A 13395-nucleotide genomic window follows, 5' to 3' on the forward strand; every position below is an offset into this window, starting at 1 on the left:
ATCGGTTGTTGCCATACTCAGAGAAATTACATCAAACCCAATCCCACCTTCCTTTATGTCCAGTTCTGCCATTGGAACTTTAAAAGTTTTACTAAGAAAAAGGTTATTACTCAGGGGGAAAAAAATGATTAAAAATGAGTGTTATATAAACAAAACAACTTGCTATCTCAGTGTTTGATGTGTTTTCAGAAACAACATGGCACATTTGTTCTCAAACTTCGGTGTGATGAAGAGTCTGATTCAGCAGCACAGGGCGGGCCAGGCCCTTCAGACGGCACTCCGGACAGTGATCACCACCACCACCACGGGGGACCACTGACATGAAGGTTCCATTCCGTTCTCAAATGTCAAAAGACTGTTATTACTCAATATTCCACGTCTGAATATTCATATATATGGATATGAGTAGATACTCCTTCATAAAATATTACATTTGTATATAATTTAACTATTTGCACGAGACTAGAAATATCAGGATTAGGAAAACCACCACCAGCCTTACCTGGACAAGCAGAACTCCAATGTTTTCTTAAGTACTTCCCGCGGGTCTTCCTGGCTTTCTGGTTGAGACTCATTTCCTCCTACAGAAAAGTAATAATCAACTTAGGAAAAACGGCTTAAAATTTAGGAAGCAGATAATTCAGTACAGCAGTTCTAGTGCCTTCAACTTACGTTCTGACACAACTACATAAGTGTATACTCAGTATGAAAAATGCTACTTTACCTATCAAAAAAGTAAATCATGCAAAAAAATCTATTCCTTTATCCCCCAAAACAAAAACAGCACAGTTTAGAAAAATAATCTAAGTCTCATTAGCAGAGTTTAGCACGGGCTTTTTCTACCAGAAATGACAAGTGTAAGTTTAGTTCATGCCTTGTCTCACTGCAAAACGAATTTTCAAGTAACCTACACAAACACAAACACTAACAATAACAAAATATAGAGGAAAAAATTAAAACAACAACAACAAAGATAACTGGCAAACAACCAAGGCTGGAGATCATAAACAGGCCCTACAACACTAGACAGTTTCTACAACAGAGGCTCCAATTTGCCTTTCAACTTCCAGAGTAGAAGGAACAAGTGAGAATTGTCATGTTACAGAATTCCTATAAGAGAATGATAAATAAACCAGATCTTCAAGAGGAAACAAAAGCTGGATCTAAATCCTGGAAGAAATTTCTGAGAAGATGCCAGAGGGCATGGTGTGTGTGGTCACAGGCAGCACAGGGCCGTGAATTTGAAGCTCTATAAGACAGAGCTGGACTCTGGACACTGCATAAACAGGTATTTTAATAATGTTGAGACGACAGGCACTGAAATGCTAAGAACTAAGTTTTTTCTACATTCCTATACAAATTAGCATGGTACAATCATACATGAGCCATGCTAACACAGGAGACACTTATATCTTAAAAGTCAAAGTTAAAGACCATGAAAAGGCAAAGACAAAGTGGAGCGTTCAGGACAAGAGGGGCAGAGAGTTTGTACGGTGTTATACAATGAGCTTAGTAAAAATCCACCCCCATCAGCAAAAAGAAAACAAAACTGCTAACGCAACCATAACACAAAACCAAACCATGGGACTCAATGAGACTGAAAACTGAAAACTGAAAACACAACCTGATGCCACTGTCCATCTAAAAGTGTCTCCGGGTCACTCATCTAAATTCACACGCCACCCCCCACGTTTAACAGGTGTTTACTAAATATTTCTATGTGCCTGGCACTATGGCAGGCTCTGTGAATTCAGCCTGAATAAGGCAAAGCCTGTGCTCTCGTGAAGCCAACACTCTCGTGGGAGAGGCAGACAACAGACAGTTAACCAGTAACTATATACATCATGTCAGAGAGAAACTGACACTGAGGGAACCACCCAGGATGAGGGGCAGCAAGGCCTGGTGCCGTCCAGACAGGAAGTGCCATGTGATCTGATAGAGGAGGGGTGGGGCACGCAGGAAGGTGGGAAGTGTGTTCTAAGTGGGCAGCCTCAAGCACAGGCGTCCCAAGATGGGGCCTCTCAAGGGGTAGAGTTCAGCAGTAGGAGGCCAGCACAGCTGAGAAGAGGGGTGATAGACACAGTAAGAAATGAGGTCACAGAGGCTGATGTGTGTGAGATCAAGGAGGCCGTTAGAGGATGTTAGAGTAAACGTCATAGAAAACCAATTCAAGGCTGACATTTTGAAAAGATCTCTGGTGCCATGGTGTAGACAGACTGTGCAGGCACCAGCCGGAAGTTAATGCAATCACTGAGGACAGGGCACTAGGGAGGACTCTCCAAGTGATAGGTGGTGCCGAAGCCACAAGGGAAGGAAGAAAAACAGCCCAGGACTGAACCTGGGACACTCCCACCTTCAGTAGGAGGCAAGTGCATGAGGGCCAAAGGACACAGGTTAACAGCCAGCAAGGTGGGAAGACCATTAGGATACTGTGAAGTTAGGAGCCAAGATAATCACCCACTATAACATGACACAGTAGAGTCAGGTAAGTTAAGAAGTTGGAACTAACTACTAAATCTGGCTACACCAGGGTCATTAAAGAGCTCGACAAATGCCGCTTAGGACAGCTGTCTACCTGGACTGGACTCCAGAGGGAATGGAAGCAAGGAGACCTGGACTGGACTTAAGAGGGAATGGAAGCAAGGAGATGGGACAGCAAGCAGACAGCTGAAGTGTTCTACAGTGGAAGATGGGCTGCCCGGGGTGGCTTCATCTAAGATGACAGATAATACCACTTTAGAAAGATGGGGAGTGACCCAACCATGCAAGAAACGCCTGGCACTGCAGCCAGAGGAGACTGAGGAGCACAGACAATGACAAGTGAGGCGGGCTCTCGGGGAGACTGGAAGTTGGGCACATGGTGCTGGGAAGACACAGGCCATCTGCCTCCAGGCAAGATGGAGTCACAGGAGCTAGGTTAACTTTCCCTTTAAAACCACCAAGAAACCAAATAAGATAGATGAAATGATAGTTTTCCAGATGTGGGACATAGGGCAACAAAGGACATGGATTCCTATGTGACATGAGACTTTTTTTTTTTTTTGAGAGAGTCTTGCTCTGTCGCCCAGGCTGGAGAACAGTAGCGTAGTCTTGCAACCTTGGCTCACTGCAACCTCCACCTCCCAGGTTCAAGTGATTCTCCCACCTCAGCCTCCCGAGTAGCTGGGATTACAGGCACCCACCACCAGGTATGGTTAATTTTTTTATTTTTATTTTTAGTAGAGACAGGTTTCACCATCTTGGTTAGGCTGGTCTTGAACTCCTGACCTTGTGATCCGCCCGCCTTGGCCTCCCAAAGTGCTGGGATTCCAGGTGTGAGTCATCGTGCCCGACTTGACATGAAACATTAAAGTAGCCCCCACAGGTCCAGCCCACTGCCCTGAGGGAAGTCCCAGGCTGTGCCCAGGGAGTTGGATAGTCAGGTGGGAACCCAGTGTATGGCTGCGTGAAAGAGAAAAAGAGAATGCAGGAAATGGGGAGGCTGAGTGCACAGGCCAGACAGCAGGAGGAGCTCCAGAGAACCGCAGGGCCCAGGCCCCAGCACGTTGTTGGCCAGGTTCTTTGCAAAGCACAGATGTGATGAAACTACCCAAGGCTCATGGAAGAACCACCTGAGAGGGTCAGAAGTGTAACAATATATGTCATTCACGTGCAGGGCTGAAATGGTTAACCGTCCCCCCTAGAAAGTCTTGTGATTCCCGGAGCCCTGCCTTGGTGATAGGAAACAGGCCCCACACCACACGGTTCCACTCACAGCTAACACATTTTAAAAACAAGATATGAAAGGATCACACTGTTTCCAAGAAACTTGGCTGCATCTCAGAACAAATATCAAATACTTAAAGATATACAAAAATACTAAGCCCTGAACAAAGTAAAACTCAATCTAACCAAAAATGACCACGCACGCAAAGAAAGCAGGACGGTGAGACCCGTGACAGTGAGAAGTATCAACCCACAGACGTCATCCAGACCTGACGCGGACGGTCAAATTAACTGAGAGGGATGGTAAACGTTGCCATAACTGTATTCCATATGTTCACAAAGTCAGGTAAGGACTTAAAAGTTACAAAAGTAAGAAAGAAAAAAGAAAAAACTTATAGAGATGAAAACTCCAATGTCTGATATTAAAAATACTTGATGAGATCCACAACAGGTTAGGCATTACAGCAGACTTGGGAACCTGAAGACACAGTAACAGAAACTTCCCCAAATCAAACAGAAAATGAGAAGCACGACGAGCTCCGAGGGTCAGTCAGCTGCGGGCAACATCGAGCAGCTCAGCTTCAGTGTAACATCAGACCCTGGCATAGTCCACCCCCAACCCAGAGAAATCTACACACGTGAATAGAGAGCACTGGAAACCACCACCACATGGACAAACAGGTGTGCTTTTTTGCTTGTTATAATTTAAATGTCTTTTAAAAATAACTGACTTTTAAATAAAAATAAAAACAATATATTGTCAGTTTATAACATAAGTAACTGCAAAATGCATGATGACCAAAGCATCCAGGCCACGAGAGCAATGGCAGCAGACTGCCCTGACGCTGTGCTCTACGTGAAGCAGCACACAGCTGCTTCACAGGTAGACTGGGTTAGCCGAAGGAAGTGGAACAAAATGCAAAGAAATCATTAAAACAGCAAAACAAGAAGGCTACTCCACAAGAAAACAGAAAAAGAGGGAAAGAGGAACGAAGAACAGATGGGACAAAAAGAAAGAGAACACGCCTAGCACTCAGCCTTGGTTTCTGATATCACTCTCCGATGAAGGACCCAGCGCTCCTTGGAGAAGTGGCTGATTCTAAGACTGAAGCAAGGAGAAAAAAACAAAACCAAACAAAATAACCACGAAAAGCCCTACGTTGATGGGGCATGTCAAAAGGAGCCAACCAGAACTCCTGATGGCCAAAGCTAGAACAATTTGAGCAACAAAATAAAGCAGTATTAGATTATAACCAAAAGTATAAAACAAACATTCCTGAATCCACACTGCTATAAATAGTTGAATAAGTAAATAAAGGAGAAGAGACAAATCTCCCATACATAAGAATTTTAAATAATTTACGAAGATTCGTGTCCTCGTAGAGGGCGACCGTAAATCCCCAATTCCTTGAGTGTGGGCAGTACGCAGCGACTTCCTTCCAAACAGTATAACACGGAAATGGGGAGGGAAAGGGTAACTTCACAGTGAGAAACCCAGTAAACAGCCAGGCGATCAAGATCCACACCAACAGTGATATGTCACGCTGGCAGGGTGCACCTTGACATACGTGATGAAAATGGTGTTTTACCTTCTCAAATCCATTAACACTGCAGCATCACAACGAGAAAACATCCAATTCTAATAGAAGAGGATGCTACAAACCACTTGACTAGTCCTCTTCAGAACTACTGTATCAAAATTACCACAAGCAAGGAAAACCTGGGAGACTGTTAGAGCCAAGAGGAGCCTAAGGAGACGTAACAATTAAATATAATGTGGTTCTCAGCTGAGATCCTGCAACAGAAAAAGGATGTTAGGTCACAATGTATCACTACTGGTTCAGTGATGGGGACAAATGCACCATATTAACATAAGATGTTCATAGTAAGAAAAACTGGGTGCCAGGTATATGGGAACTATGTGTGTTCAATCGTCTCCATTTGTCTGTAAGTCTAAAACTATTCTAAAACCAATAGCAAGATGAGAGACCTAAACCTAACCAAAGCAATTACCACACTAAATGTTAACATTCTAAATAGAAGACAAAAAAGCAAAACCCAAATGTTATGTTATCTACAACAAATGCACTTTATTAAATACACAAATAGGTTAAAGTAAAAAGGATATAAGGTATACCATATTAAGGCTAGTCAGAAGACACCTGGAGTGATTACATTAACATGAGACAAAGTAAATTGAGAGCAAATGCTATTACTAAAGATAGAGAGGGGTCAATCAATCAAGAGGCCACAAAAATCTTAACAAGTCTTCAAAACACATGAAGCAAAAACTGATAAAACTAAAAGGATAAACAGACAAATGCATAAATTAATAGAACCTTTCTTTCAATAGCTGACAGAACAATGAGGCAGAAATCAGGAAGAGCACAGTAATCCTGAACACTGTCACTCAACCTGACCTCATCAACACTGACAAAATATTCCCCACAGTAACAGCAAAACACACACTCTTCTCAAGGACAAATGGAATATTTAACAAGACAGCCCATATTTGAAGCCATAAACAAGACTTAATAATATATTTAAAGAAATTCAAGTCATACAAAGTATGTTCTTTGACCACAATGAAATTAAACCAGAAATTAATAAAAGCAAGATCTCTGGAAAACCCCCAAATATTTATAAACTAAATCAAATACCTCTATATTACCTATGAATCAAAGAAAAAAAATCAAAAAAGAAATAAAGTATTTGGAAGTCACTGAAAATGAAACAATGCATCTAAATTCCAGAGATTCTGCTTAAGCACTACTGATGGGGAAAACAGTGAAACTAAATGACTGTATCAGAAAATAAGAAAGGCCTTGTATTAATGAGCTCTGCTTCCACCTTAGGACACAGGAGAAAGGGTAAATTAAACCGAAAGAAATCAGAAGAGAGTATATTACAAACATCAGAAGAAAGACAATGAAATAGTAAAGAGTAAAATAAATGAGAAAAGTCGATTAAAAGAAAACACTAACTTTTTTTTTTTTGAGATGGAGTTTTGCTCTGTCCCCCATGCTGGAGTGCAATAGTGCGATCCTGGCTCACTACAACCTCCGTCTCCTGGGTTCAAGCAGTTCACTTGCCTCAGCCTCCCAAGTAGCTGGGACCACAGGCGCCCACTACCAAACCCGGCTAATTTTTGTATTTTTAGTAGAGATGGGGTTTCACTATGTTGGCCAGGCTGGTCTCGAATTCTTGACCTCAGGTGATCTGCCCGCCTCAGCCTCTCAAAGTGCTTGGGATTACAGGCGTGAGCCACCGTGACCAACGGAAAACACTTTTTGATAAGGTCAATAAAACTAACAAACTTCTACCCAGATCAATTGGGGTTATAAAGACGACACAAATTACCAATAACAGGGATGAGTGATGCAACATGACTACAGATTTCACAGGTCATAACAGAGTATTATGAACAACTCTGTGCTGCAAATCCCACAACTCAGATGAAATAGACCAAATCTTTGTAAATATGTAAACCAAAGCTCCCTCGAGAAGAAATAAATGAGTAGCACTATGAAAAGTGCTACTATGAAAAAAAACTGTAGTTGAAAGCTTTCCCACAAATAAAACTCCTGCCCAGGTGGGACGCGGTGGCTCACACTTGTCATCTCAGCACTTGGAGAGGCTGAGGTGAGCAGATCGCTTGAGCTCAGGAGTACTGAGACCAGCCTTGGCAACGTGGTGAAACTCCGTCTCTACAGAAAATACAAAAATTAGCCAAGCATAGTGGTGTGCTACTGTAGTCCCAGCTACTTGGGAGGCTAAGGCGGGAGAATCGCCTGAGACCAGGAGGTTGGGACTGAGTGAGCCATCATACTACTGTACTCCAACCTGGGTGGCAGACCAAGACTCTGTAAGTAACTAAATAAAGTAAGTTTAGTAAGAAAGAAAGAAAGGAAAGAAGAAAAAAAGGAAAACTCCTGCCCACGACTTGTTTCACTTCCTCATATGAGGAAGAAACAATACATAACCTCTCCCAAAAACTTAAATAGAAAGAAAAACACTGAAATGAAAACTAGAAACCAAGATCCCAGGTGTAAAAATTCTAAGCAAAGTTTTGGTAAATGGAATCTAATAGTATATCCAAAGTACACTGTGTCACGATCTACAGAGGTTTAGGCCATGAATGTTGGTATCACATTTGAAAAACAATTAATACAATTCATCCTAACACACTAAAAAACAACAAATATATGCCTATCCCCATAGATGACAAACTACAATATTCATTCCTTATAAAAATCTCTCAGAAAACCAGGAAAAGAAGAGCGCCTCGTCCACATGATAAAGGACACAGACCTGAAACTACCACTAACGTTACACTTAACGGGGAAATACTGAGTGCCTCTCATAAGACCAGGGACAAGCCAAACGTTTGTCCGTTGTTTCCGCTTCTGTTCACCTTTTTATTGGAGGGCCTACCTAGTACAACGGGGCAGGATAAAGAAATAAAAGGCCTCAAGACTGGAAAGAAACACGGTCTTCATTCTAAAATAATCCAATCATCTATGTAGAAAATCCAATGTAACCTACAAAAAGATGCCTAAAACTAGTAAGTGAGCATAACAAAATTTCTGGGTTTGGACTCAGCATATAAAAATTAATGTTTTGATATACTAGTAACCAACAACTGCAAATACTAATTTTAAAAATCACTTACAATAGCACCAAAAAATAAAAAATACTTATAAACGGGATAAAAGATGTAAAAGACCAGTACACTGAAAACCAAAAAATACTTCTGAGAGAAGTTAAAGAAGATCTAAACAAGTAAGAGATATATCTTGTTCATGGATATTGTTCAGATGTCAACATTCTCCAGCTGATCTAGAGATTCAATGAACCCCCAACAGAAATCTCAGCACTTTGTACATATTAACAACCTCATTCTAATCTGCATGGAAATGCACAGGAACTAGAATTTAAGAAGTAACTCTGAAAAATAAAGTTGGAAGGCTATCACTACCTAACTTCAAGAATTACAGTACAGGAATACCTCAGAGATATCATGGGTTCAGTTCCAGAGCACTGCAATCAAGCAAGTCACACAAAATTCTGTTTTCCCAGTGAATATAAAAGTTATGAGTACACTGAACTATTGTATATTAAATGTGAGAGAGCAGTATGTCCTTTAAAAAAAAAAAACTACACTACCTTCGTTTAAAAATATTCTAATGATGGCTGGGCATGCTGGCTCAGGCCTGCAATCCCAGCACTTTGGGAGGCTGAGGCGGGTGGAACACTTGGGGTGAGGAGTTCAAGACCAGCCTGGCTAACTTGGCAAAACCCTATCTCTAATAAAAATACAAAAATTAGCTGGGCATGGTGGCGGACGCCTGTAGTCCCAGCTACTTGGGAGGCTGAGGCACAAGAATCACTTGAACTCCGGAGGCAGAGGCTGTCATGAGCTGTGATCGTGCCACTGCACTCTAGCCTAAATGAAGGAGTGAGATTATGTCTCAAAAAAATAAATAAAAATAATCTATTGTTGGAAAATGTTAACAATCATCTGAGCCTTCAGCAAATAATAATCTTTTTTGCTGGTCCTGCCTTGATGATGAGGGCTGACTGTTCAGGATGGTGGTTGCTGAAAACTTGGGGGGCTGTGGCAATTTCTTAAGAAAACAGCACTTTCACCAAAGATTTATCTGCAGCGTGTGATGCTGTTTGATATCATTTTATCAACAGTGGGACTTCTTTCAAAACTAGAGTCACTCCTCTCAAACCCTGCTGCTGCTTTATCAACTAGGTTTGTGGAATATTCTAAATCCTTTGTTGTCATTTCAACAATATTCACAGCGTCTTCACCAGGAATAGATTCTAACTCAAGAAACCACTTTCTTTGCTCATCCATAAGAAACAAGTTTTACACATTCAAGCTGTATATGAGATTGCAGCAATTCAGTCATATTTTCAGGCTCTACTTCTGATTCCAATTCTCTTCCTATTTCTACTACATCTGCAGTGACTTTCTCCACTGGAGTTATGAACCCCTCAAAGTCCTCCATGAGGGTTGGAATCAATGTTTCTGGTTAATGTTGACATTTTGACCTTCCCTCATGAATCACAAATGTTCTTAACAGCATCTAGAATGGTCAATCCTTTCCAGAATCCATCAGAGAAACCATGATCTATAGCAGCGAGAGCCTTATGAAATGTATTTTTTAAATAAGAAAATTTGAAAATCACAATGACTCCTTGATCCATGGGCTACAGAACGGATGTTGTGTCAGCAGGCATGGAATCAACATCCATCTCCTTGTACACCCACCAGTCAGAGCTCGTGGGTGACTAGGTACATTTTCAATGAGAAATTAAAATCTAAAAAATATCTTTTTTTTTTTTTCCTGAGCAGTAGGTCTGAACAGTAAGCTTAAAATATTCAGTAAACCATGATGTAAACAGATGTCCTGTCATCCAGGCTTTGTTGTTCCACTTACAGAATACAGGGAGAGCAAATTTAGCATAATTCCTACGGGCCCTAGGGTTTTAGGATGGTAAACAGTAAATGAGCACCGGCCTCAAGTTAAAGTCACCGGCTCCATTAGCCCCTAACAAGAGAGTCGGTTTCTAATGTTGAAACCAGGATTAACTTCTTCTCTTTAGCTATGAAAGTCCTAGATGACATCACCTCCTAATATAAGGCTATTTTGTCTCCATTGAAAATCTGTCGTTTACTGTAGTCATCTTCATCGATTATCTTACCCAGATCTTCTGGATAACTTGCTGTTTCACCTTGCATTTTTATGTTATGGAGACTGCTTCTTTTCTTTCACTTCATGAACTAACCTCTATGAGCTTCAAACTTTTCTTCTGCAGCTTCCTCACCTCTCAGCCTTCACAGAACTGACGAGAGTTAGGGTCTTGCTCTGGATTAGGCTTTGGCTTAAGGGAATGTTGTGACTGGTTTTTCTATCCAGATCAAAGTTTCTCCACCTCAGCAAAAAGGCTGTTTCGCTTTCTTATCATTTCTGGGTTCACTGGAGGGGCACTTAATTTCCTTCAATGACTTTTCCTTTGCATTTACAGCTTGGCTAACTGTTTGGCTCCAGAGACCTAGTTTTCGGCCTATCTCAGCCTTTGACATGCCTTGCTCACTAGCTTAATCATTTCTAGTTTTTGATTAAAATTGAGATAAGTAAAACTCTTCCTTTCACTGGAACCCTCAGAGGAGGGGATGTAGGGTTATTAACCGCCTAATTTCAATAATGTCATGTCTCAGGGAACAGGAAGGCCCAAGCAAAGAGAGAGAGAGAGACAAGGGAACAGCCAGTTAGTGGAGCAGTCGGGACACACACATAATTCATAGATTAAGTTTGCCATCTTAAAAGGCATGGCTCCGCTCAAGCCTGTAATCCCAGCACTTTGGGAGGCCGAGACGGGCGGATCATGAGGTCAGGAGATCAAGACCATCCTGGCTAACATGGTGAAACCCCATCTCTAAAAAAAAAAAATACAAAAAATTAGCCAGGCTTGGTGGCAGCGCCTGTAGTCCCAGCTACTTGGGAGGCTGAGGCAGGAGAATGGCGTGAACCCGGGAGGCGGAGCTTGCAGTGAGCCGAGATCACGCCACTGCACTCCAGCCTGGGAGACAGAGTGAGTCTCAAAAAAAAAAAAAAAAAGGCATGGCTCCTGGCGCCCCAAAATCAAAACAATGGCAGTAGTACAAAACACCAAAGATTACCAATCACCATTAGCATTAATAATAATGAAAAGGGCCGGGCACGGTGGCTCAAGCCTGTAATCCCAGCACTTTGGGAGGCCGAGACCGGCGGATCACGAGGTCAGGAGATCGAGACCATCCTGGCGAACACAGTGAAACCCCGTCTCTACTAAAAATACAAAAAACTAGCCGGGCGAGGTGGCGGGCGCCTGTAGTTGCAGCTACTCGGGAGGCTGAGGCAGGAGAATGGCGGGAACCTGGGAGGCGGAGCTTGCAGTGAGCTGAGATCCGGCCACTGCACTCCAGCCTAGGCGACAGAGCAAGACTCTGCCTCAAAAAAAAAAAATAATAATAATAATAATGAAAAGGCTTAAAATACTGTGAGAATTACAAAAACGTGACACAGAGACATGAAGTGAATACCATGCTATTGGAAAAATGGTGCCAATTACTTGCTTGACGCAGGGTTGCCAAAAAACTTCAATTTATAAAGAACATGTTAGCTGCAAAGCACAATGAAGAGAAGCACAATAAAGCAAGCTATGCCGACAAGCCAAGCAGTGTACTACTGGAGTCAGAGCGGGCCAGCGCATCGATGGCACAGAAGAGACAGTCCAAAAATAAACCCAGACCCACACGGACAAATGACTTCGACAAAGGTGCAAAGGCAGCGCTGGTGGAGAGAAGCCTTTCAACAAACAGCTGCAGATTCCTACACACAAAATGAAAATAACTTTGATCCATATTTCATACCTTATACAAAAACTAACCTAAAATGGACCTAGAAATGTAAAATCTAAAGCAATTAAACTTATAGGAGGAATATAAACCAATAGGGAGAACCATAAAAGAAAAAAATGATAAACTTGATTATATAAGAAATTTTTAAACTGCTTTTCAAAAATACTCTTAGGAGAACAAAGTATATTGCATATCTGGACTTATATCCAAAACACAGAAATAACTATCAAAAGTGAATAATAAAACAACCCAGTAAGAAAATGCACAAACAGACACACCACCCAGTAAGATATATGCATTACAAAAAAATGCTGCAAGTGAGAGCCTGGAAGTTATCACTCTGGTCTGACAAGTAAAAAATCTAAAAAAACAGAACAATTAACAACTCTTCTTAGATCCTAAGTAAGGTCACAAGGCAAACAACTGCTGCCATATTGGACGGACAGACAGACAGATGAACAGAGAAGCGATCACAACGTATGGAGCAGAACCCTCTGCAGGAACCAGGGCGAGGACAGAAAACACTGCCCTGGAACTGATGAACTGCTGGATGCTCAGGGTGACCACGTCTGGGAGTTAAAAACTGCAGGGAGTCCCAGTCACTGGCGGGGGAGGGGGTCCTGCACTTCTGTGAGTTCAACCAGGTCCTCCTAGTGAATACGAGAGAAAAATCCCTTTGTGCTCCTGGCAGGGGTAGAAGTAAAGTAACCATTTTGAAAAATACCAGAGCACTCTGTTCTTCTTAACAAGGTCTGCCCTCAGGAAAGACAGTTTAACCAGAGTCCAACTTGCTGGGGTTTAGTCAGAGCAGAACAGACCTAGAGGAAGGGAAATACCTCGCTCCTGCCTCCTCTAGCCATCCTGCCCCATCTAAGAGGGGTGGAAAAAAGAGAAGCTCCTGTGAGCTTCACAGTCCAGGGCCCAGGCTCACTCCAGACTGAGACTCCCAGGCCTCCTGTGGAAGGCGGCCCCTGCCCACACCTCACCCTACAGCACTGAAGGTGCAGTCACCACAGTGCCTTCCACCCAGCACACCACAGTTGGTTCTCGAGAAAGTTACAAGGCAGACAAAAGGCCAAAAACACAACATCAAGACAGAGCAAGCATGAGAACCAGGCAGGACAGGGATGTTAGAATCATGAGACAGGGAATTTAAAAGAACTAGGATAAGATGCTAAGGGCTCAAATGGATAAAGGAGACAGCAGGTAAGAACAGGTGGGCAAGGCAAGCAGAAAGATGGAAATCCCAAAGGGGGAAAAAAAAAAAAAGAAGT

The 13395-nt window shown here is 42.2% G+C and overlaps 1 protein-coding gene across 5 annotated transcripts in view; it reads right to left on the reverse strand.

Annotated features, from left to right (window-relative positions):
• LARP4B (La ribonucleoprotein 4B) overlaps window positions 1–13395 on the reverse strand; it is a 127636-nt gene that overhangs the window by 37743 nt on the left and 76498 nt on the right. For all 5 annotated transcript variants that reach the window (XM_033209457.1, XM_033209453.1, XM_033209454.1 and 2 more), the window contains exon 6: window positions 503–581. In XM_033209457.1, the coding sequence (XP_033065348.1) occupies window positions 503–581 (79 nt within the window). The remainder of the gene's footprint in view (window positions 1–502; window positions 582–13395) is intronic.

Source organism: Trachypithecus francoisi, unplaced genomic scaffold (assembly GCF_009764315.1).
Source record: "Trachypithecus francoisi isolate TF-2019V2 unplaced genomic scaffold, Tfra_2.0 Lachesis_group9, whole genome shotgun sequence".
In the NCBI taxonomy this organism is placed as follows: domain Eukaryota; kingdom Metazoa; phylum Chordata; class Mammalia; order Primates; family Cercopithecidae; genus Trachypithecus; species Trachypithecus francoisi.